We start from the raw sequence: 26,322 nt of genomic DNA on the forward strand, positions 1-26,322 counted from the left end.
CCTCAACACAAAAAGACACATACAGAAAATCTAGCTCCCTCTTCTTGTTGGGAGGGTACACGACGAGGACGGGGTTGAGGACAGAGACATTAAATGGTGCTATCGTCTCAGGAACCTGGCCAGATCCAGACCGAATCTACACAACCAAACCCCTGGAGGTGTGTCAATCACACACTTGCGCGTGCACACACACACAACAATGGTGACGGGCAACCCTGGTGCTACTTGGGTGCTATGCTAACTTTTATCCATGCTGCTCTTGGGATTACTTCTTAACTTGGACGATTAGTGAAACCTACAGATCGGGTGATGTCATATTGCAACCTAGCCGCCTCTCTCCAGCGCAGGCTATGCACACACTTACACACACACACACACATCTTTACACTTAGGTCTACATGCATTTCTACAAGCACAGACCTGAATTATACTCAAATCTACATATACACACAAACGCGCACACACAGATCCTCACCAGCAGAAGTGTGAATGCAAAGTGCTGCTAGGAGATGAGGACAGATAATGTTCTGAATCACTGAACTGTGTTGCTAAGCCCATCTTTCCCCCAAGTGGAATGCTTCATCATAGGCCAGTTATTACCACGCTATTATGCGTTTCATTTTTTCTGCCATTTTAGCTCCTTGATTAGTTCAGTAACTGAGCCACTGTCAAGGATACTCACCCAGAACTATAGATTACAAAGAAGTTTTAGTGAGACCACAAACTTGATGAGGTTAGCACAGCAGGACTAGAACTGATTATGTCCTCTTCATTACAGCGGTCATCAGGTGTGGAAAGCTGTTTCCCCCCCCTTCAGTGTTTTGTCTAAAAGTACCTGGTGGACAAGCATCGCCTGTAGGTCTGCTGTAAAACCACCTCACTTGAAAGATTTGCTCACAGACCACCCCGGTGTTCAGTCTTAACAGATTGTTCTAAATGTTTTTGCGGTAGCTGACCCCCCCTACATTCACAGTATGAATGTTTTCCCTCCCGCTCAAACTGTGCCCGCCAGTTGATTTTCCTATCGACACCCCGGCTGAGGAACTGGAAGCAGTACAAATTGGAAAACGTCTGTAGTTTGCACTGCCTAGTGTGTGCCTTATTTAGAGCCTGATATGAAACTTTGATATATTTAGGAGGATTTTTTATTTAGTACTTGTGACAATGAACAGGCTCCAAGTTGGGGTGGGTCTTAACCACTAAGGTCATAGTGACCTTAAAGCAAAAAATAAAAAACTAGTTGTATCTCAAATGCCATTAGGTCTCTGAACAACATATTTAGGTTCCACACATCTGGTTAGTTTAAGTCCAACCTGGGTCAACAAAATAAAACTATTGACTGAGGCATTTGAAAATCTGAGGAATACAATATACTTACTTCTGTGGCTGTGTCGAGCCGTGTCTGAAGCACTTCAAATATTATATTTAAATGTGTTGCTGTTTTACCCTAGTCCAGTCAGGGGAGGTCAGCGTCCAGCTGAGCATACAGCAGGTGTGTAAGGAGAGGTTGCCAACACCAGCTTTTCTTCAGTTTTTCATATGCAAAAAATAAGAATGCGAGTCAAATCATCTTTTGTGCCAAGTGTTATCCCACTCTCTTCAAAGGTGCTGACAAAGGGTGCCTGTTTGCAGGAATTTTGTTTCAACTATGAACACGTTCTGGTCATATCAACCTTTGTATTATGTTGTGTATTTGATACTTATTTTTTACTTTTTCATAAAAATACCTTGCTTGAGATTGTTTATGCATGGGTGGTGAATCCATAATGAACAAGGCCATTCTAGGCAGTGCCCGTCACTAAGGTGTTTTGAGCATTAAATGATGTTAGTTTTCTTTTTTTTTTTATCCTTTGAAATGTGTGTACTGACTTTTATGGATTCATTTCATTCTATTTTCTCAACACCAGACAGGAGAAGCTAGAATCTCACCTGTGGCCAACACAGTATATGTTTTCTGACTGCAGTAAATGGAGGTATTTACTGAAGCTTTATAAAATTTCATGGCATGTTCATATTTTTGAAGATGCCATTTTTTGAGCAGGTGTAGACTGGAGAAGCCCCTCCCCCCCTTTTCTCTCAAAGCACTCTTGTCCAATCCTCAAACCTCTCGGTGCAACTCTGACCCAGCTCACCTCTGCCTTTTCTTAGATTTTAGGTGACAAAAGCAAAAGACCATATGCAAACTGGCAATGACAGGTTAGCACTTGGACTACTGCAGAGAGAAAAACCAACGCTACCTCAGCTTAATTTATTTTAATGCGAAAACTGTTTACTGGGTACAAAAACAGTGTTTTTCTCCCCCCCCAAATACGGTTGCAACATCTAGAGTACCAACTAAGGTACCGGATCAGTGCAACCACGGCTGCTGCAGTAATCCAAGAGTGGTTTATATCTCTGATTGTTATGTATGTTTGCATTTGAGCCAGATGATGATTGCATACATTATAAGGATATTTCGTGGACTCTATATTTTAATGCTTTAGTTTCTCTTAATTTTTTCTCTACCTTCACACTGAGGAGACATCCTAGATCTGCTCCTCTTCCACATTAGCACCCCTTCCTTTTTTTTTTAGCAGCTACAGACAGCATTTCTGCCTCTTTACACAGTCGCCTTTTTTATTTTTCAAATTTTCTTTTTTTGCAGATTTCATCTCATAATTCAGATTATTTATTGTTAACATGTTTTACACCTAATATTCAGTAAATTGTCTTTTTGTACATTTGAAATTTAACAAATTGGGAAGCATTGTGGCGTCCATTTTAACAATGTTGCTGAATTGCATAGCGTTTGTGTAGCACGTTTATTTTTGGCGCGTATGGGGGAATAAAGGGTTTACAGGTCTCTCAGGTTCAACACGCGACCACATGCCCTTTCAGCGTTTATTTATTTCATTGTTCTGGTGTTTTGTTTGTCAAGTGGTTTCAGACTGTGGCATACTGGAAGAAACTAACATGAAGACAGATTGTAAACGTAATGTCTATCTGGTACATGTCAGGAAGAGAAACGGGAAACTTTCTTTCAATCTTGTTCTGCCAAAAGAGTTATTTTTTATGGCTTTAGAAACACATTTGGAAATAAAATGAGTAGTTTAAATGTCATACATTGTGATCTTCCTTTATTATGAATTGTAGCCAGTTTGGACTAACAACCAATTTTTGTCTGGTAGTTGAGACTACTTAGTCCAGTATGCAGAAGGAAAAGGTTTGTTCTATTCTGAATTTCTATGTTCTTCCCTGTTTTTCCACAGTTAAGTTAGTCGAGACTTTTCATAGCTTTGTCGATTCTGTTTGTGTATTTAACACACCTGTTCACAATTGTTACTTTAGTGTAAGTTATATTTGAAATGAAACATTTACTGTATTTCTCAAATAAACTGCTGTGATATACTTGAATAAAGGTGCAAACTGTACATTTGAAGTGTTTTCTTTCTTCAACATTGGCATTCAGTTGCACCTCAGCATTTTTGTGTTCTGTATTAAACACACATTAGAAAACTCACCTGATTCAACTAGGTTATTTTCTTGTATGCATGCTTTACATAAGTTATACAGTACAAAACGAGTCTTGACAATGTGTTCATGTTATGGTATATGTATTAGGCTTCAATAATAACAATTAATTTCTCCTTTTTGGGTACAGATTTACAGAGATACCATTTGAATCCAACCTATCTTTTTTTTCTAAAAACATTTATACAGAATTGCCTTCAGGTTTTAAAATATACATATTTCCTTCCTGTATTTACAGAATACCAACCCAATGTCACTTGTGGGTTGCAATGAAACACACTATAAAACAAAAAAAGAATATGACGGGGGGAAAAAGAAACATCAATCAATGGAACTTCTATGATAACAGTCACAGGTGATTATTGTGCTTTTATCCGAAGTAACTGTCCACCTTCAGCATCTGATCAGTCGTCAGCAGATGGGAAGAAATTCCCTCTCTCTCTCGATACTGTTTTCTTTGTCCCAGAGAGCAAGAGAGTATAAATCAAAGGGGAGAGAACAAGCCACACACCCTCCAGATGATATCTCAATCAGGTTTGAATTGCACAACAAAGAAAAAAATATATATATAAAGACTCTTTTTAAATCATACTCGATCCAGATTTGATGGTTTGTCCTGTGTTTTGCCAGTCATTAAAAAGACCGAGTTACAGAGTTCAAAACCTGTTTTTAAAATTACCTCATAAATCCATACTCCACAGTAAGAACTTTGCTTCCTGATACTGTGGCGAGAGAAGAAACTCTTTAAATCTACTGATAAGGAGGAAAACAGCTGCATTCCTGTCCTTCACTTTTCCCCCTGTCTGTAGATGTCACTACTGAAAAGCATTCTTATACCACAAAGAACTCCTGTTCTCTAATGAATGACTACGAAGCTTACACCTGTCGAACACAATTTTCTCAAAGTGTCAAAAAAACAAAAAAACAAACTGCAATGGCTTCCACTGCCATTGTCAGAGACATTAAAGTAACAGTGAGGTGGTGAATTTACTAAGATCTGGAAAAGACAGGACTGTAGAAGAAGAAGAAAAAAAAAAAAAGACAACTTCACTAAAATCCAAAAAAGCTTGTAAATTACTAAGAGGGTCCCTGTGCCTTGTTGGGTGTGAGGATGGACTACTACCATGACACATACAGTACTGGAGGTTAGGCATCGTCACCTGACATGGCTGAGTAGTTGAGTGTGAGTACATTCTGCACAGGGGTGGGTAATAGGGGGAATGAATGCTGGCGTCTAGTCCAGAGGTCGCTGACTGACCAGCCCGGCCCTAAGCTGCCACACATTGTCCCACAACTGGAGCCCAGCTGGTATTTGGCTTCGATCCAGTGTGATCGGGTCTGCTCCACCCTCAGCCGCTCTGGATGTACTTTTTGATGACCACGCAGCCGTGTCTGAAGAGCGGACAGGGCAGTGACTGCAGGAGTGTCCAAGTGTTGGTGCAAGGGTCGAAGGTCTCCATGTTGCCGAGGGCTGGACCCTCGCTGCTCACGATACCTCCTGTGGCGTATATCTTCCCATCCAGGATCACCGCACTGCATAGACACACACAGAATAGTTGCTCACTAACCTTCCTTTTAAAAGTTATCTTTAAAGGAGCAGTTCAACATTTGCCTTTTAAGGGAGTTCGATAAGAAAAACTGTACTACTCTCATGTCTTTGCATTACAGTCAATATGCAGCTGCAGCCAGTTAACCTAGCACAAAGACTTAGGAAATAGCTTGGATTGCTATTGTACAGATGATTATTTGCTCATTTGTGAGGGTCACAGGTGGATACATAACCCCCTATAAAATTAAATTGTCTTTACACTTCAGTTTTTGTATGAAACATAAAAATGAGATAGAACAAGTCAATTAGTGTTCTACAGACGGACTTTATTAGCATTTTATAGAGCCAGGGTAGTAGTGGCCTCCATTTTCTCTGTCTTTTCACAGAATACTTCCAGAAAGTGACTTTGGCAAAACATTCAACTATTCCCTTGAGATTTAAATTAAATCAAAGCGGTTTTGACACAATTTGTACTGAGCTTTTTTTTTTTTTGCAACAATAGCTATTCAGTGCATTTACATTCAGCACATTGCATTGTGCACTGACTATGACAATAAATCTACAAACACGCTGATTGTCGTGACACACATGACATTACTCAACATCACTCCCACATGCTCTTGACTTGCACGGCTACTTTTTAAGGTGGGAAAAAAAAATACAGATATTACATTCCCTCTTGAGGGCAAGAGAGAAAGCTAATGAAAGAGCAAATATCTGTACAAATGTGCTCATTTGATATGAGAAACGGAAACAGGAGTTTGTGTGCAGAGCGGATTAAAACTTGGGCCGTAAGCCGATTAGGACTTTGTACTCCTATTGGGGGCTTGGAACGATCTACATTTACATAAGGTGCACGCTCAAACACACACACACACACACACAGCGAACAACATGGAGTCCTATTGCATAAATTCGCAACACTGTTGGGACTCAAAAAGATTATTACATAAAGCCTAAATCTACTCAGAGAAAAAGCACAGCTGATCCAAATGGAGAGAGTGCAGGGCAAAGCCTGGAGCTGCTCTTCCTGATAAACAGAAGGGAGATGCGGGCCTTCACAGGGCCGGATGCAGCGAGGGGAGGATATCTGTTCTCCTGCATGATGACCTGCTAGACGTCAGTGTAGGAGCGTGCTGTGCAGATAGTGCTGTTTCTCAATGTTTTTTTTCTTTGGCAGCTTTGTGTGTTTGTTGTTCTCCCTCATTCCTCACGTCTCCCTACTCTCTTGTGTCAGACTTAGTTAAATGTAGCAGAACAGCTGCCTGGCGTGTGCCGGTGCAGCTTATCAATAACTCTGACAACATGATTTATGTTGTACAGTACGCTCTGCACATAAGATCACTGTATGTAATTGCTTCCCAAATGTATTTTGTGCATGCGTCTTTCTTTTTTCATGTTTCAATGTTTCTGCAAAAAAATAAAAATATAGGGCCCAGGTCTGGAAGACATTATCCAGGACACTGCACACCTTGGTGGACTGGACTGACTGAAACATTAGAACATGATGCCACTGCTATTAATTTTTACTCATCTCTCTTCTCAAGTTGTATAATATTTAAAGGTGTAGTGCAGGATTCTGCCTTTTAGAACATTGTTTTCAGTCCTATTGCATGCAAGTCAACAACTAATCTTGGTAAAAGCATTTACATGCTGAAAGAAAGTTGATTGAAACCACTAAGACTTTGCTTGATTTAATGTTTATCTCTGCATGACAAATGACTTTGGCACTGCTGAAGCAAATTTAAAAATCAAGCCTGTGACTTAGAAAGCGATTTTTTGTTTGTTTGCTAGTTTTTTTGTTTCAGACGTTTCACCAAACACGTTTATCATGTTAGAAACTCTTAATGAGCTGGCCTGAATACATTTTACTCTTTACCTGTGATATGACACAAAGATAGACAGTCTTTAAAATCACCTTTAGGTACATATGGCACCGTTACAGTGACTTAGGAAAGTATCTATACCAAAAGCAAATCCATCCAAATTTAAAAATTACGACATCTCATTTACAAAAGGATTCACAACCTTTGATGTGGCACAGTGTGTGAAATAGAACAGCCGGACAGAGACCAGATGATGGCAGTCATGGACACCCATCCAATCTGATGGTACGTCCAGGAAGAATGGAATAACCTGATTGCCCAAGAAGACTCAAAGAAGGGTATGAATACTTTTGTAAACTGATTTGATTTTAACACTTGCACTCTATCAGTATGTGTTTTTGCATGTAGATGGATAGGGGGAAAATGAAATCATTTCTATTTCAGACTAACTTTATAAATGTATACATAGACACTGTATATTATTAATGTCTTACCTGCAGAACTGCCGAGAGTGATTCATGTTGGGACCAGCCTTGATGTTGCCTTTGTCTGGATCGTAGATAGTTGTGGCTCGAGCGTAGGCTCCTCCCAGGATGAATATAAAACCATTTAGAGTCACTGCAGGGGCGTATTTGTTATCTAAAGATATAAAAGGAAGAGACAGAGACAGGGGAAAGGAGAGGAGACACTGTTACTGTTTGCAGCTATTCTCACACAGCAGAAATTTTCATTCTGTACAATGGCATCAATTTGCCATCCCCCCCAAGCCGCATGCAAAAATCATCATCAGCATTCTCGTTATCACTTTACAGATGTGCCATTCTCAAGATTGCTTTAGAAGGAACAAAACTGAGAATGGATGGCAAACCAGTGAAAAAGAAGAGTTCATAAATCACTGCGGCTTTATTGGGTTCTGCTCCAAAATATGTTTGGGCTTGGTGGCAATATAAAGAAGTTACCTAAGTTCCAATAATTCACAATTGCATTACACCCTGTGGCACTTCCATATATTCACAAAGAAAAAAAAAATCAAAGGAAAACCACTGTGCATTTACTGGGAATACACGCGTGAACAGGTGAGACACCGCATACCGTGCATACCGTATAATTCAATCTGATGGAGTATATAGCACGTGAGGAAACAGGGGCATTGACACAGCATCGCTGTGGAATTAGAGATGATGGGAAACAAGATGAGACAGTGGCTTGTGCGGAACGAAGCCATTGGAAACCTGCAGTTTGCGAGCAGCAGCCTGCTGTGTGGGAAGAGGAAGTGTATTTCAAACTCAGAGCAATTTCTCTCAAGCAGACTGCAGCTGGCCAATTTACAAGCAGCATGAATAATGCACCGACACTTGGCCGTGAGCCGCCGTCCTCGCTGTTTACTGCCACAATGGACGGACATCCCTCATTGGAGACAGGAGGAGTAAAGTCTGACGCTTTAATAATGGCAGTGGAGGCACTAAAAGCATCTCTGGTGTAGTTGAACCACCTCCACTTTCTTTGCCTTTCCCCCAGTTGCTACGAGGAATCAGACTTAATTAACAGGTCACCTCTGGAGGCGAGAGGTGCTTCTGCTGCTCCTCGGGCTCATTCTCTGAATGAGTTGCTCTGTATTATATATTCAACTATTACACTTCAACTCATAATGTTTTCTAACAAGAAGACTAGAGTCTCCAGCCATGCCAACAGCTCTGTGAGGCTCTACTTATACAAATGCTTTGGACTGAATGCTAACATCAGAATGATGAAATACAATAAATCAATGCTAACATATTGCCAACTGGACTTTCTGCTTGTGATGTGTGGACTTGAGCAGATATAAACTGATGGCAGCTATTAAATTCCAAGCTCAGACTCCAACAGTGGTAACTTTCTCTTATCTAAGCAGCAGAAACAAGGAAGACGAACAGCTGGAGAACAGCAGCACAGAAAAAAGACAAAGAAAATCACAGAGAAATTAGTTTTTAATTCTTCGTATTGTTTTAAACTGTCCTAAGTCAAATCTTATAATCTGCTGTCCGTTTACATGCCTGTAAAAAGTTGTTGGTTTGACAAAATAGAGTAAAGTATTATCAAGTTATTATTCAGTAACTGATACATAGATTTTATCTGTCTGCCTTTTTTAGTAGAAAGTCAGAGGGATCATCCTGTGGATATATTCGTATGTCTGTATAAACTGTGCTGGCAATCCATTCAAACATTGTTCAGGTATTTCAGACTGACAGACACTGACAACCAAGCTGCCATCATGACTGAACAAGACTTAACTTTAGCCTCGAAACGACTTCGTGCAGTCCCTTCATATGACCGCTGTGATCATTTAAACAACCTGAAATCCAATCTGAACTTCCACTTCAGCCATCTGAGGTATCCCCCCCCTGATGTGTTTGCATTCTTCTTTTGCCTCCTTCGTCTCATTGATATGCCGCTGCCAGTCTATCCAAGAGTATGTGTGCCAGCGCAAGCGTATACACATATATATATATATGTCTCGCGTTAGGTCTCATAAACACAGAACACTCATTTCTCTCTGCTCGGCGCCTGAGGCAGAATAATAACAGGATGCTCTCAAAGGAAAAAAAAAACCTCTTTCCCCCCACAGAACCCCCCTCTCATTGCTTCCTGTCTCTCTCTCTCATTGGACCTACAGTAAGCAGCAGGTTTGAGTGCTTGGAGGAGTACTGGGCAGGTAAATCTCATTCTCATTTGGCAAGCCTCGAAGGACTATTGCTGTCGGGGTTCAACATCTCTCCACCACTTTGCTTTTGCACTTATCCCCTGGCTGTCCGCGTGGACCAACACTGAAAAACAGTGAGCAGTGCACAGGTATTGTCTGCGTCAGCTGAAAGCGTTCAAATTCACAGACCAGCTTTGCTATTCTTGAAGTCTCACAATGGATTTTGTCTTGTTTCGCAGCTCTGAGGTCGGAAAAACTCTGTCAAGAATCCACAACTGGCCGCACTCTACATCAAAAATGAATAAAGGCACGGAGAAGAAGACAGCAAAACAAGGTTTTAACACGGCGGCGGTGATAGAAGTACAGCTATGCCTGAGGGGCAACATGGGCTGACGCAGCCTCTCACACCCTGATAAAACAGCTTAGTCACCAAGTCTGGGACCCCTCGGGCTGAGGTCAAGGACAGCAAATAGGGGAAAACACACAAACAAAAACACACAGCTATGATGGAATTTGTGGCTTCTGTCTAAACAAACACCTTGTTGTTCCCCTCACATTCTTTCCTATCTCATTTCAGCATCAACACAGTGGATATCTGATTTCGTAACACCGGAACACTACAGCAGCGATAACACACACACACACACACACACACACACACAAATATATCACAACTCACTCAATCAAACCAGCACTGTATAGTATACAGATCGAGATAAGACTGCTTCCTTTGATAAAGCCTAGCAAACGGCAGTCGTCATCACAAAAGCCACAGTATTACACCGACAAATGTGCGGTCAGTCAGAGTAAACAAGACATTTTGTTCCAAAAAAAAAAAAAAAAAAAAAAAAAAAGATGGAGGACAAGGTGCTCGGTGTGCTCTCCAGCTTTCTGTGTCCCACCAGAGAGCATAAGGGAGCAGGAGAAATGGAACAAAGAAGCTTCAGTTCTTGCTGCCTCAGATAAGATTACAACAAGGTAATTGGAGCAGCAAAACATTTTTTTCCATCCCTGCACACTGTCCTTTTATGTGGTGCGAGGAGAATAAGAGTTGCCTTTGAAATGACGAGCCAAAATAGCAGAAAAGGGATGATGTACTTTAATTCAGTATGATAGGGAACAGGGTGCGGGTGGGTTTGGGGGGGTATATGTCCAATCAGGTAACTATGGAAACGTGTTCTCCGCCTCTCTTGTGCTGACACCTTACTCTTCCTCTTCCCCCAACTCCATAATGGTGCTTTTAATCGCAGTTTGGCTGCTACATCATTTGCACAAGTAATTGTCCTGCAGTCAATTTCCTGGTTTCACATTCTGGGTGCTTTTGCTCCTGGGTCTCAGGAAAGGACCAGTTGATGAAATCCTGTCTTTCTGCTGGGAAGTGTGTTAGTGTGTATGTTTCTATGTAGAAATGTCTCACATAGTAAGTTTTTTAAAGGGTCCTTTCACTCAAATTAAAAAATAAAATCATTATGCGATGTACCTTTGGATGTAAACATTTAAAAAAACTTTATATATCATGTGTATCAGTGTAACAAGTTGATGTTTCTGAACTAAAGAAGATAAATAAGCGCAACTATTCCAATAGTTTGCAAAACATTTTTGGTCAAAACTGTGTCAAAAACAAATTAAAGAAGACTGTTTTACTACTACTACTATTACTCTGAGTTACAAAGACATTTTATGTCATCTTTCAGTGCTGTGAGCATCACAAACAAAAATCCAATCACCTCCATTGTAGGGAGGCATAAATCTCAGAAACATATCTCAAAACCGTGGCATTTTTGTAATTTGGCTGAGCTGACCTTTTGAGGAAGGCAATGAAAATATAATTAGTTTACTATACAGTATGTATGGGTGCTCTGTTATGATTCCATGTTTCCGAACATATACAGGACTGCTCAGATTGACAGTTATATAGACAAAGTATAATATAGATGACCAAAGCTGCAGTGACACGGTACATCTCAATGGACTTGTTGAATGGACTATTTTTGGCACAAGTAATATTATTTTTCACTCTGCAAGAGATAGGAAGTCAGTCCTGATAAGTGTTTGTGAAACCCATTTACAGTCCATGCGGGAGATGGCCCATGCAGAAAAAAAAAAGAAAACACACACACACAGGCACACACACACACAGGCACACATATGCTGGTGCACAGACGTAGAAAACACACACAGCTGTATTTGTGTCAGTCGATAAGACAGTGCTGAGATGCGGAGGGGGTTGCGGGGGTGTATGGAGAGGGAAACGGTGAGAAGTGGGAGGAGTGAGAAAGGAGGGTGAGTGAGGGAGAGATGTAGCGAGAGATTAGAGAGGGAGAGCGATGGAGGGAAACAGAGGGTTGATCGAGAAACGCTCCCCACCGGCTCACTAAAATCATCGCCGGCCCAATTTCACAGGAAGCACTAAACCCGTCCATTATCTGTTGGCTCGTTGGCTGTCAGACACAGGCTCATCTACACCCTGACAGATGACGGTTTGTCTGTCTGCATCTGTCATGCACACACGCACATAAAAAGACAAACGGCACGCACGTGCACACACACCCACACACACACGTGGAGTAACCTCCTGGCTCGTTACATAATTTATGCTCTGTGTACCTGTGCCTCTGGGGAATGTACAGTTGATATAAGGTAAGGAGAGGCCGTGTGTGTGTGTGTGCGCGTCTGCATCTCTTTACGTGTGTGTGTTTCTCCACATATGTTTCTCTCATTTCACCTCTGCCAGCTGCTCTGCCAGCCCTTTAATAGCATTCGGCTCTCACCCCAAAACACCCGTGTTACATAATCATAATTTCGCTCACAGTATTCTTGCTCTGAAAAGGCACTAATAACAGAGCAAGTTTCTGGGCAACGGTGCCGAAGGAAGTGCCTCCACACTTTAATGACACGAGAGCAACTTCGTGTCAGGAAACATTTGAATTTAAATACTTTTTTGACCCCATGTTTCTCTGTGAAGCCCGCTGCTCCGAGTGCTGCCTACAGCAACAATATGCCACTATTTGAGATAATAATTCTCCTTTTTTTTCCAAAAGCAGCATTTGAAAAGCTCTCTAGAGAATACATCATGTGCCAACATCTTTAAAAATATTTATTTCCGCTTTAAAGAAACTGTTTGGGGAAATGTGTGTTTTTTTTTCCCCCTAACAAAATTCCTCCTACCAGCACCCATAAAACTTTTATAGCTATTATCATGTTAAAAACCAGTGTAAAAAACAACTATTTTAGGTCAGAGTATTTCCATTTACATTATTTCCCACTCCTGAGCCTCCTTGTCTACCTCTTTGCAAGAAAGCGAATAAATATTAAACAACTGCTTTGCCACAGTGAATTTTGTGGATTGGATTTAACTGCCACATATAGGTTCATGTGTAAAATGTCTGGGTCTAAATGTACAAACAGAAGAGACCTATAATATGCACAAATCAATAGCAATCATCCCCACACATGCTTCAAGAATGTTTTTTTGCTAAAAAAAACAAAACAAACTGCCCGTGGATAGGATCTTTGCACTGGGAACGCAGCTGTGTTTGAATCACACCGAGCTGTACGCCGTGTGTTTTTACTGCTACCTTGGAGCAGCTTGGTTAAAGTGTTTCTTCTGGTGCTGCGTCCTTCACAGGTCCCCGGTGGCTCAGACTGGAATGTGGCTGCAGGTTTGTGCGGTGAATAACTAGAGAGTTTGGCCAATTACATGTCAGAAGCTATGGCTGGACCCACCTATCATTTCAGGTATGGTCTTCTCATTAGAATGAATAATGGAAAATACCAAGTAGGATGATAATAATGATAAGGAGAAAACAGCAGGAATAGAAAAGGTCATACAGGTAGCACTGAATTTTGTTTTACCACGAGTGTGGCCCAACATTTTTCCCAGAAATAAACTGTGATATTGTGAAAGATTTCCCATCTTCTGTCCTCTAGGAAATTGACCAACATTATCAAAATAGGATATCAATATAGCATTGCAGAGGACTCTCACTATGTGAGGTGTAAATGGAGCATGAGGCAGTCACAAGAGATTCATACAGTCCTCTAATGTTTGGCAATATGTTGCCTTCAAATGGCAATCCAGAGTTTGTGTTTTTAACACAAGTTAAGTGTGATATTGAAGGATTTCAAGCGGGTAGAACCGGGCTTGTTGCTAGGCAACCAAGCAACGATATCAAAGACCCAAAGATTCCTTGTTGATGAAACAGCAGTGACCAAAGATAAAAGAATCCCATGCATATGAGCTGTTACAGTAATGCTGTCATAGTAAATGCCATCTCCAGTTTTTCTGTAGCACTGCTAATAAAAAGCAAACATTAATATTCATATTTTTATGATGTCTTGAAGGAGAACAATTTAGCTAGTGAGCACTTTTCTTGCAAATGGCAAATATGCAAGCACAATGAGGGGCGAGGGATAATCAAAACACATCCCTGCGCACACTGGGTTAAAAAGGAAACAGCAGTTCTGTTGTAACATGAAGGGTGACGGTGACAATGGCAACACATCCCCCCGAGAATGTAACATGGCTTCACTTTGTGTTGAAGGAATGGGCTTGTGAATCTGTGACAAAAACAGTGGATGTTAGCACCTGCCTTACCTATCATGGGTGATTCAATAAAACTCCAGGTGTTGCTCTGCGGTACATAGGACTGGAGGACACCCGCCGAGCGCCCGGCCTCGTTCACACCCCCAAACACATAGATCTTCCCTCCACACACCGTGGCTGCTGCAGAATGGACTGGCTTGGGCAGTGGGGACACGGTTTCCCACTGGTTGGTGATGGTGTCGTATCTGAAGAGAGAGAGAGAGAGAGAGAAAAAAAAGTTTTTTTACATCCTTACAGTTAATTTCAATCTTTGTTGTGTTTGAATTAAAAAACTAAACCTGAAATAATCAAGAGAAATGAGATCATAAATAAAGTCATGATCTCACCTCCACGAAAGGGATTCTTTACGAACTCCATAAACTATGCCAACACTCTGAAGTCGGTCATTTACACTCACACGCATCAAGAGTATACAGAAACACTCTTGATTTTAAAATTCCCTCTGCTCAGAATTCACAGTGAAACGCTCGTTTTGGCTGCAGGGCTGACAGATATAATTAGCAGAATGCCTACACCACCAGGGAAGATGAAAAAGACCAACCATTACGTACAATGACAGCAATTAAAGCAATTACACAAAGCAACATATGTTGGGAGCTACAAGCCATTAGTCTCTAGAGTTGGGCTGTGTGTCAGCACGGAGCTTTGGACCTTTCTCAGTGAGCCCTCCTTGGCACAGACATCAACGCTGGGCCTAAAACTCAGCCGACCCAAACCGGCACAAACAGACGCAGCCAGATGAAAGGGCCTGACACAATGGGTTGCATGAGAACAAGACAGCGGCTTATGGGATTGTGCCCTTGTCAGAAGTTATGTGTGTGCGTTTATATGTATACTTCTTGAATTTGCATTTAGTGTGTGTACCATATGTGTGTGTGTGTGTGTGTGTGTGTGTTCAGACATGTTTGTGTGTGCTTTTTGCCCTGTGGCTCCATTAGCGCGGTGTGTTAGCAGTGTAATCCCCCGTCCATGGGCTACTGATCAAAGCAGCCGCTCCGACAGCCTTCCAAGCTGGAGTAGGCCTCATTAAAGAGCTCCAAACTGATCCAGGATCTGTGATTAAAACACACATCCATTCAGACTAAAGCGAACCTTCTTAATCAAGGCTCTTTGTGGTAAAAGAAAAACACCTTTACATGAAAAAACATATCCGGTGTCCCCCAGGACAACCAACCGTACACTTCAAACACTTGAGGAATGCTTGAAAAAAAATCTGACTATCACACTGTGACTTAAAGGCGCGTTTCTTTTCTTTTTAAGTACAGTTTTTTTTACAGGGGTCAATGGCCTTCATCAGTGTTTCGCCTAATTTTAGTGAATGCACAGGTGTCTGGTTCTTTTCCGTCTCTTTTCCTTTCTCATCTGATATATCTGATAAACATACACGTGTACAAAAGGTCTCTTTATTCATTATGTGGGTGATTTACTCTCTTGTGGCATTTAAAGTCAGGCTGAATTAAACTGACACCTGGAAGCACTGGTTGCATCCAGCTTCCTGGGAGAAGGCAGTTAGACGACGTGCGGGAAAAAATGGGTGAATTAGCCTTTGGGAATATTCTCTTTGGAAATCTGATAATGTTCTTGGCAACAGCTGCTGAAGGGACATGTTTGAATTGACTGGCAGTCGGAGAAAGTGGTGACACAGAGGAGACTCTGGGAAAGGTGGACTCCAAACACTCCAGAGTGCCAATTAGCACAGTTTAAACACAGACACAGACACAGACACAGACGAACACACACAGAAGCATCAGGTTGAGTAACTGAGTCCTGATGAGATAGAAGGACTAACACGCATCTCATTCTCTGGCAGATGTAATTACCCCTCAGACCACATTGGGGAGGTTCATAAATTTAAGGGTCAAGCACTGCTGAGTGAAGCTGATTACGGGACAGACAAAAGGCCAACAGGACTCCTGCAAACAGCTGGTCGTCATGAGAAAAGATAAATGGGAAATAAATCCCAAAGACTCTATTGTGCAAAATTTTGTGCAGCTTTACTGATCACGTTAGAGAGAAAATATGAGAGGAAAAGAGATATGAAAACAGAAATACCCCATGTTCAATAAGCAGTGCTATTCTTACTTCAGTGTGCTGATGTGAGACCCCATCTCTTTTAGGAGGGAGCGAATCAGGAACATAAGTTTAAAGGCCCATTAATGTAAACACGGCACAGCATATCACGCAGGCAAAAAGGTCAGGGGTTCTGATGAAAAGGAACGTGCAGATCAGAAGAAGCTCAGCGTCTCGGCCTCACAGGTCACGAATCTGATTGAATTCATTACATGTGTGATTCACCATCAAGCATTTAATATGAACCGTGACATTAGGACTGACACTAAAAAGATTCTGAGAGTGGGTGTATGTGGTTCGATTATATCTCCGAGGCAGAGGAGATGGAGGAAGGAGAGAGACAAAAAAAAATAAATAAATAAAATAAAGACACGATTAGATTATGAAAACAACAACTATATCTCTCTATCCTTTTCTTCTGAAGCTCTGTCAGATAGAAAAGCCAGACAGAGCTTTTTCATTATGACTAAGACACTGTAGGAGTTGATCCATCAACATGTTGCACCGCATCGATTGCCTTTTTTTTTTTTAAGTGTTTATACACAAAGACTGATCACTGCATGAAGCCATGTAATCGGCTGTAGCTCCTGACAGGGCTTGTTTCATCATGCAGGGACAATCATCTCTAAAATGCTGCTGCGGGGTTACAACAGACCAAACAATGTGGGATTGTGTTCTTTTATGTAGGGAGTGCCAGAAAGAAAAGACAGATAGGATGGGTAGACAGGGGAGTGAATGAAAAGAAAGAGGACAGCCTAGATTTGCCTCTGAATGTGTAATCTGCATAAAAAAAAACCCCCAACACACATCCCGCTCTGTGACTGACGCGGCAACAAATCACAATTACAATTTCATGTCAGCCAGGTGTAAAAGCGACCCACGCAGTGTGTTTGTCGCTACAGTAAGAGAGTAGCAGCAAGCGTCTCGCTGGCCTTTATTCTTCTCTGACCTGTCTGCATAAGAACCCTAATGTCTGTTAACAGGTGAAACTAGAAATGTAGTCACACCTGCCATGTTTGTTTATGTTGACAACAGACAGACTTGCCTTCTAACCACCTGCTCTGCATAGTACAGATCAAAAATCTTATCCAACCAGTTTCTGATCAACAGTATGGTGAACGGACAAGCAGGCGTTAAATACAAGGGTGGGAGTGAGTTTGCATTATCCAAATGGAATAATCACACATAAAGCACATATTTATTGATGAGTGGTGGCTAGTTAAGTATGTGTATAATGCAATTGTATGTGTTTCTACTGACAAACAAACAAAAATGGATCTGTGCATGTTTCACATGAGTATTCAAATAAACGAATGATCATCACAGTGGCACATTTTAATCAGATATCCACAATCAGGTCTTTAGTTTCTAACATAAACTACACATATCTGAGTCACAGAACATGAAAATTAATGGAGGCAAGTCAAGTTTCGGCTATTATTGAATCGTCCATTGGATTAGCTTTGTGGCATTACACGTCTAGAAGCCTGCGTGTCTTGTTCTCCCCTATTTATGAAGCAGCCCCAGCGGAGCAGCATCAAGACGTTACAGCACAGAGGAATAAATATTAAAAAGCATAAATCAGTGTGATATAATGTGATGCAGGAAGTCAAGCATAAAGCTATAGCTGCAGTTTGTTGGATGACTGAAAAGTCTGAACTCAGAGGTAATGAATTTACAAGTTATTAACCCGCCTCTGCCTCTTCAAACTATCCACATACCATCCATCTTTCAACGAGGACCTACACATTACAAAGCTGTCTGTGTGTCTGCTGACGAGTGTGTGCACATGGTGTAATCCTAACATCTAAACGGCACTTGAGGCATCACAGTTAATCCACTAATATGGTTCCTTGCATCATGCCCCTCTATTTCACACAAACACATGATAAACTTTAAAAGATGGAGATCACACTCACACACCTATTTCCCCTGCGATACAAACTACATCATATATAGAGTGAGAAATGAGAGTGGAGAGTTAGACGGAGCAAAGAAAAATGGCTCGCTAAGATAACAAAAGCATTCACCTCAAAGCTGACAAAAAGATCCATTAACGGGCGGAAGAGTGCATCAGGCTGCAGTTACGATCACGCTGCCAATGCATGCAAACACTGACTGTTTAACAACAGCTACAGCTTCCCCCAACGCCACCTATTAAAAGCCTTGAAATTCCAAAAGTATGTGGGAGATGGTATTCAGACAGGAAAGACACAAACAAAAGCAACAGCATCGTAATCTCTGAAACGTTACTGCGTGTCCAGGAAGCCAACGGAAGTAAAAAAAAAAAAAAAGAAAAGCAACGCATTCATGGCCTGCAGGAAGGCGCTGATGCTTTAGATTCTATCGGGCAGCAGCTCGTGCCCCTAAGTTACAAATTCACATTAATCCCTGCAACACCTCAGCGAGCTATCTCACTCGCATGAACACTATCGCTGTCCGTCGTGCATTCTCCTCCTGCTGCCCACACACACACCTTCAGATGCAGGTGGACTTCGACATGAAGCCCGTCGTGTGAGCAAATGTGTCTTCAGTCAGCTGGCAACTAAATCAAAGTGGACTTTTGGATCCAATCATTAGAGCTGGACTACGTGAAATGTGTGCATTGGCTCAATTCTTAAGGCATAATATGTCTTGACGGATGGCAATCCAAAACATAAATAATAAATAAATCATATCAATCAGCCTCAGATGACCAGTTGTACTTAGTATGTTAATATCAGCAATAAACAGTACACAGTACATGTCATTAGGTGTATGTTAGCAGGCTGACACTAGCGTTAAGCTCGAAACACCACTGTGCCTAATCACATCCTCACAAAGCTACTAGCACGGCTGTAAATTGTTTCTGTAAGAGTTTGTTTCTGGCTTATTTATTTAGTTCTCACTGCGTTTCCTTTTCTTTTACAGTTAACCCGAAGTTTGCGACCCCCTCATTTGGAGTTGAGTTTCAATAAACCAGAATACATTACTATATAAAGACATCTGTATGCAACCCCATTTCCAAAAGTAGTTTGATCTTGTTTCTATACTGCCATCGGAACAGGCACAAGTAGACAGCGAGAGCACGTGTATGTGAGTGAATCAATCCCTCACAGCCCTCCGCTTCCTGTCAGGAGTAATGAACTGAGAGGTTGTGATTTGGATTGAGGAAAACGGGGCAACTGTGTGAATCAGCTCCAGCCTGGAGGGCATTCAAAACAATTTGCACACAAATATAGGCATCATTTGCTTACATTAGTGTTTGTCATGTTTGCCAAGAATGTTCATACATATAGCAGCTAGGTGGGGGAAATCTCAACAGCATGACAAACTCCTCTATAGAGTCCTAGGAAGGAAAATGCAGCTGAAATTGCCAACTGAGATTTCATTTTAAACCAAATTTAGCTTTGCATTTGTACTTTGCATGTGGGCTGTTTTGACAAAAGAAGCCGCCGATAGTGACTGTGGATATTCATTTGAAATCATTCAACTGTGACTTCCTGCTTCTTTGCATATTTGCTGGTATCTCATCCAAAAATGCTTTACTCACACCTGGGCAAGATCACAGTGTGGATGATGGCTATAGTGAGAAATGTATAAGGAAATGTGAACGAGTAGAAGGGGCGGAAAGTGGGAAAGAAAATGAGGAAAGGAGAGTGGCATTAATTTGAATGTCTATCAAGCCAGGCTAAAGATTCATATAAAGGCAAATGGGGGAGAGGAGATCCATTTTGGAGAGAAGGAAAAGGAGGAGAGAGAGAGAGTGGGTGCGAGAGGACGCAGTGAGACTCTGTCTATGTTGTGTCAGCTGCCATCTGTGTGTCAGAGCACATCACAGAAACTGAGAGGCCTGTTCCCACACCTCAACTATCTCCATGCTGTCTGTTGGGCACCCAGCACTCGCACATACACATCTCCAAATGACCACTGTCACCTCTGGTTAGATTTTTCCATACTGCAAAAACGTGCAATTTGGTCTGACAAATAACTATTTTCTACAACATATTTGTCCTTTGATAAAATATCTGTTTTTCTGATGTCTGATGGGCAAAAAAAAACTGGTATTTTAATCTCCTGTACTAAATTCCTATTGTAGCTGAACTGTAAAATGTAATAACCTCTCAGTACAATGCCATCTGCTTTTGGCCATTTACCTTTGAAAATAAAATACTTAAAAAAAAAAGATTGTGCACCAAAATGCCCCCCTCCCCTCAAAAAAGTATACATTTATTGGCTTTTTTATTTTTTATAGTAAAATCTACCTGCTGAGAGATATTGCAATTACACAACACAATGTTGAGAACATGAAGATTTAAAAGTACAGCTGGAAAAGGTAAACAATTATATTCCAGGTTAACAACAATAATGGAGAAGGGCTGGAGTTACTTTTATTTATACCTTCTCACATTTAAATGCAATTTGACAGTAGTACTGATGATTTTTTTTAGACTGTAAAGAGGACCTCAAATGAGCCAAAGCACCTTTTGCTCTTCTCTATTTTACAAACAGAAGCTTTGTGCAAATTGTCACAGATGAAAACAAAAACAGCAGCTCTGTGACAACTAATTTGAACTCGTTTGTACTCACCTCTGTTCCCTGTGTTGATTTTCTCTGCATGTGACAGCTGTTTGTACCAGTGTTCGCTCTCACCAGGTTACTAATCAGTGTCTGACAGTGAAATGTACCGAGTCTTGCAGAGGAAGGGTGCTGCACTGCTCAGAGTAGTAAATGTTTGGGTATTAGCATCTTATAGGAAGCTTCATCGGGGAAATGATGAAGCCTGCTTCATTCTTCATTTTTTTAAGTTTTTGTTTATTATTCTGAGCTCCTGCTAACATCAGCAAACTAACAATCAAAGTAGCAAAACTTCCACGAGTGCTTTGTTTGTGGGTTGTAATAGCTTTTAAAAATCCACATAATGTGTTTAGAGACAGTTTTGTGTTTGTAATAAAGTACTAGCTATTTTTCAAACTAGTAACGTAATGTGATTATTGTGTAAACATGTTGGGAAACATCTGTACATGTACAGGATCCATGTGTGGGTTATGTTTCAGGGTTAGTAGTATTCATGCACTTTAAAAGAAGTGGAAAATATCCAATTACAGTAGCTTAACCCATGTCATTGAATTAATGATTATGTTGTAGATACCATAGCAGACAAAGCTGGGTGGAAAGTATGACGTGGCATTTACTGATACATATCATTTTGAGAGACCTTAAACCCCAGGTTAAGTGCTAATAGTTTACCCTTTGACACAGCTCCTCACTGATGAAATCTCAAATCTCCCCCACTCCTCTCAAAGGCAGAGCTGTTTTTCTTGTTATTTGCTCACAGCACACACTTCTGACAGATTGTGTATGATGACATCTGGGGATCCGACGGAGCCTTGCTCTCCGTATGGACGGCCTCTGTGTGTGTTCATCTAACAGACTGAATTCAAGGTCAGCCAAAAGAGACATACACACCAAACACACTGCACTGCCATCATTCTCGGAGAACACACACATATACACAAGTCATTAACTCTGATGGATTACAGCACATTTCTGGGTAATAACACAGACATACTGTACGTGTACACACCATGCATAAATGCGCACACACATACATCAGACTATGGCAGCATATGCAAACACAGATGGACACGGACCTGCCACCCCAGTGTCACCTTCAGAAAATCCTAGAGAGACAGAGACAGAGAGTGATCTGTCCGCTGGCCACACAGATTTACAATAATCCCTGTGAATGAACTCTTTCAGGGCACAAGTCTGCTCTTTCAATATGTGAACCCACAATCCGTCTTTGAATGCATCCAAGTTTATACTGTATACACTCGCACTCTCACACACACACACACACACACACTCACACACACACACGCACTCGTGTCACACTGGGTGTCGATAAACTGTGCAGATATGCTTTACAACACTTGTGTAAAGTTAAAAAGGCACCTTGACACACTATCAGGAAGAGAACTTAGGGAGCCATAATAAGTGTGCGTGTGCGCTCTTTTAGTGTCTGTATGTGTGTAGACACAGATTTAATTGGATGGGAATGTCACGTAGGACAGGGGACATGAGTGCTGCCGGTGGTGTAGGTCGTACACCAATTATTGCTCTGCGCTCTTCAGAACTAGACAGGAGATGGAAGAGTGAGACCCCACTTCATTACCAAAGTAAGCCCCTGTGTTGATAGCAACCATGTAGGGCAGCACTGTAGGGGTATGGGGTGGTGGACGGCGGTGGTGTTGGTGGGGAGAGAGAAGGATCCTCATGTTTTCATTAAGCTACAAATAGTGTCGAGCTGCAGTCATCTTTGGCTAAAAAATAAAAAATAAAAAGATCGTTATCACTGGATAATATGTGAACAGTGACAGAGTCTTCAGTCATGGCTGCGGTTCTGGAAGGAGATACTTGGGCTAAATGTTAACATGCTGATGTTTCAGGCTTAATGTTTATAGTGTCTTGAATGAGCGAATGCCAGAATTAGCTAATTAGCACTAAACAATAGCCAAGGCCAACAGTAAATACCATCCATAGAGCCACTCTGCTAGGATGAACAACCTTGAGCTTGCATTCAATTCACACTTACATGTACATGTACATATTTATGCAATAAAGTAATATGTATTTATTATTTTCAAGGAGAAGACAAAAAAAAAAAAAGAAACATAAAGAAAAGCTGATTTGAGGGAAGGCTGAACATAAATCAAGCCGACTGCATGACCAGTTAAAAAGTTAAAAAGGGAAGAACTAGAAGCAGTTCCTGGTGGCCCATTAATAAATGATTCTCATTTTTGCCATTTTAAATAGTAATCCTGAGTTTCATTTAATAACCTAAATTTATGTTTTACACATTTACAGAGATTCAAATTGTTTTATGTCTACACACATCTTGTGTTGCACACACACACACACAAAACAAATGTATATACAACAACTAACCCTCCCACCTCCAGTGTCGATCCCTCCCTGTGTGCCAGTGAGGTGCGGTGTCTGGATATTGTGATGGTTTGCCAGGGCTATGGTTTCTAAAGGTCAGCTGTTGCTCCTTCCTGCGGGGGGGGGAGGACTGCGAACTCACTGCCAACCTTCTCAGCAGTATCTATCAAAGCCTAACCACTGATAATTAGGCAATAACACGCTGCTACAGTCTGACTGGCTGGATGTGTGACTTGGTGGTATGATGATATAAGAGAGAAAGAGTGGGATACTAGATGAACATACACATGTTGTGAGTGAGTGTGTGTGTTTGACAAGGATTGAAGAAAAGTAGGAGAAAAAGGATGTAAAAGGCAGAGAAACAGAAAGAAAAATGACTAGCCTGTTGTTAAAGGCTGGAAATTGTCCGAAGTGCGAACCCATCGTTTATCAACAAGGAGGGAGCACATGCAGCTCATACTACTCATTACCTGCAGCCACTCTCTGCCTTTCCTTAATACCATCCTCGGGCACACCTGCCACCACTCTCCAGCGTTTTTCTATAGCCATCATGCACTCATCCGCACAAACATAAACGCGCACATACACACAAACGCACACACGCACGCTCTTCGCGCCTCCGACTCCATGTCTCAGAGACCTCAGTGTCCCATTAGAAGACAGTGAAGAGGAGACGCTGTCTTTGCTCGAGCATGTCTGACAGATTCCACATCACCAGCCTCGCAGGCCCCAAATACACCCATCATCTCCTGCCCACCTAATCATTTCAATGAAGACACAGACACAGCTATGGGACAGAAGTTGCAGGAAAAGTTGGAGATTGTGCTTAAAAAAGGGAAACTTTAGGGGGAACAGAGGGATTCAAAATGGCATGGAGAGAGAGGAATGAGAGGGACATGATTTTCTTGGGTTGAGCCAGTGGGATGTTGCAAGAAGGTGGTCACGTTCATACAGTATACAAATAAATAAGCAAAGGTTTTTCTATGTAACATAATACGAAAAAACAACGTTTCAACATTTCAAATGAAGTTGTTAAGACACAGTAGACAGACAAAATTACTTTTACATAAGCTAAATTTGATTTACTGATGTCCATTAATGTTTAGTATGTGTGTTTTTAGGTCCGTCACAAGGTTTGTCAGGGAAACCATCAGTTGTTCAGTGGATACAATTATGGAAAAAGCTAAGAAAAGAATTTAGTGACACTGTGTATAGTGGCAGCTTCACTTAGATTGTTTTGTCAGCCCACACACCAAAGATGTTGATACAAAGCAACCAATGCTCACAGATCAACAAACTGATTAATGACTAACCATGTCAGCACTAGTGCTAATCAAGTGCTTAAGAACAGATTCATCCGTCTGCACTGCATTATATCACACCCTTAATGTAACTTTGCAACCCTGATGTTCAATGTGATGGATTTCACAGCTATAGCAAGTTTCAAGGGTTTTTCGTATTGTGATGGGATGAAAAGAAACCAATGCATGCCTGGCAGGAAAAAAAAAACCAACAACTCAAAGTTCAAATATTCTAAAACTCAGCAGCATGGTTTGAAAAATGACTCGCTGTGATGTAAAGTAAACAGGATCTGTAGTAAATGAGCCTATGAGCTGAAAAGGGAAAGAGTGAGCAGGAGAGAGAGACATGAAAAGGGAAAATCAACACAGACAGTTCAGAAGGAAGAGGGGTGCCATCGAGGGGTAAAGAGGGAGAGCATGAGAGTGTGAGTGCAGGGGAGGGATGATGGGGGGAGGGGGGTGGTGGTGGCTGGGGTACTATTGGAGGTGAACTGATGCCTTGACAGCGCAGTAGGGGACAGTGCTGTGAAGTTGGTTAATCCTGAGGAGCAGGGGATTAGCTCAGCAGGGGAGAACTGCCTCAGCAGGGGGGCTCTGGGAGTCCGTTGTCGCAGACCACAGTGCCATGCTACAGGGCTACCGCAGCAACCCCTCTTCGCTACAAAACTAGCTCGAGGCACTGTCTGACCCAGTACGTGAAAACAGATCTATGCAGTAACACACACATAGACACATAAAAGACATGCACAACAGCTCATCAGTTCATTATTGCTGTGGAGAGGAGAGTGAGGGTGCCTTCACATGAGCACATTGGTTCCAGTGCGACTGACTGTGCAGAGCTCCTAGGCCCACTTTGGGGGATGCTGCATCTACAAACTCCTCTAATCTTCCTCCTCTGACTCCGTGGTGCCGAACTCTCTCCTTTTCCCTCTCCTTCCTTCTTCCTTGACACTTTCTCCGCGGGGTCCCAAACACCTAGGGGCTGCAGAGTGCGGGGGGTGAGCGCACCGCTGTTATTAGCATCATCGCCCTGTTGATTATTTTCCCACTGTCTCCAAAAGAGAGTGCTGTTGGGCAAGAAGCAGGGACGGACAAAGGAGGACCTTCATTTCCAACTCATTGTAGTATATATGTGAGTGCCTGTCTGCCTGTAAGTGTGAGTGTTTAAAAAAGTGTCCCTGCACTGTAGTCACGCTGTGTTCAGGGAGTAAGAACTAGACACTGGTGGTTGTACAGTACGTGTGAGCTGAGTAAGGCTGTGAGCTCCTCATTTTGGCTGCTTGACAGCTTCTGTTTGCCTGCAGACAAAGGAGCAGATCCCTATCTGAGCGTGCTCATATGAGCCGCCAGGAGGCAAATCCTGCCTAAACACAACTCAATGAGCAGCTGAGGCCTTTTCCTTCTATGATTGTGATGTGGAGTCTGTTGCACCCCTGGTATCCCCAGAGAAGGGGACCTTTCTCTTGGTGACTGGCAACCCAGCATGCACACCACTCACAGAGATCAAGCACTTAAGGACCTGTCAGTTTGCGGAGCAGCCCACAGAAGACATCAAACCTCCTACTGAAATCTCCATCTCACCGTATGTTCTTGGTCATGAATGAGTTGGTGAAATGTCCCGGCTGTCATTTAAAGTTCTTCCACAAGGTAATTGATGCTTTGCAATTTGACTCCTGCATCACACTAAGCCAACTTTCTTGAAATGGCCCATTATGCTGTTTAAAAATTAAAAGTGCACTTAATGGAAAAAAGTAAAACTCAGAGAATAGATGGAGACAGGTTGTGTTAAAGACAGAATAAATACATTGGTTAAGACAGAGCAAGGTTGGTCACTGTAGAGAAGCTCAATAACC

The 26,322-nt window shown here is 41.8% G+C and overlaps 1 protein-coding gene across 1 annotated transcript in view; it reads right to left on the reverse strand.

The window, feature by feature from the left end:
• Positions 1–3,576: 3,576 nt before the first annotated feature.
• The window catches only part of LOC113149836 (kelch-like protein 29), a 184,796-nt gene continuing 162,050 nt past the window's right edge, over positions 3,577–26,322 (reverse strand). Inside the window, exons 13-15 of the mRNA XM_026342174.1 lie at positions 14,163–14,356; positions 7,380–7,524; positions 3,577–5,043 (exon numbers count right to left, since the gene is read on the reverse strand). Coding sequence (XP_026197959.1) covers positions 4,860–5,043; positions 7,380–7,524; positions 14,163–14,356 — 523 coding nt within the window. The 3' untranslated portion in view covers positions 3,577–4,859. The remainder of the gene's footprint in view (positions 5,044–7,379; positions 7,525–14,162; positions 14,357–26,322) is intronic.

This window comes from Anabas testudineus, chromosome 24, assembly GCF_900324465.2.
Source record: "Anabas testudineus chromosome 24, fAnaTes1.2, whole genome shotgun sequence".
NCBI classification, from domain to species: Eukaryota; Metazoa; Chordata; class Actinopteri; order Anabantiformes; family Anabantidae; genus Anabas; species Anabas testudineus.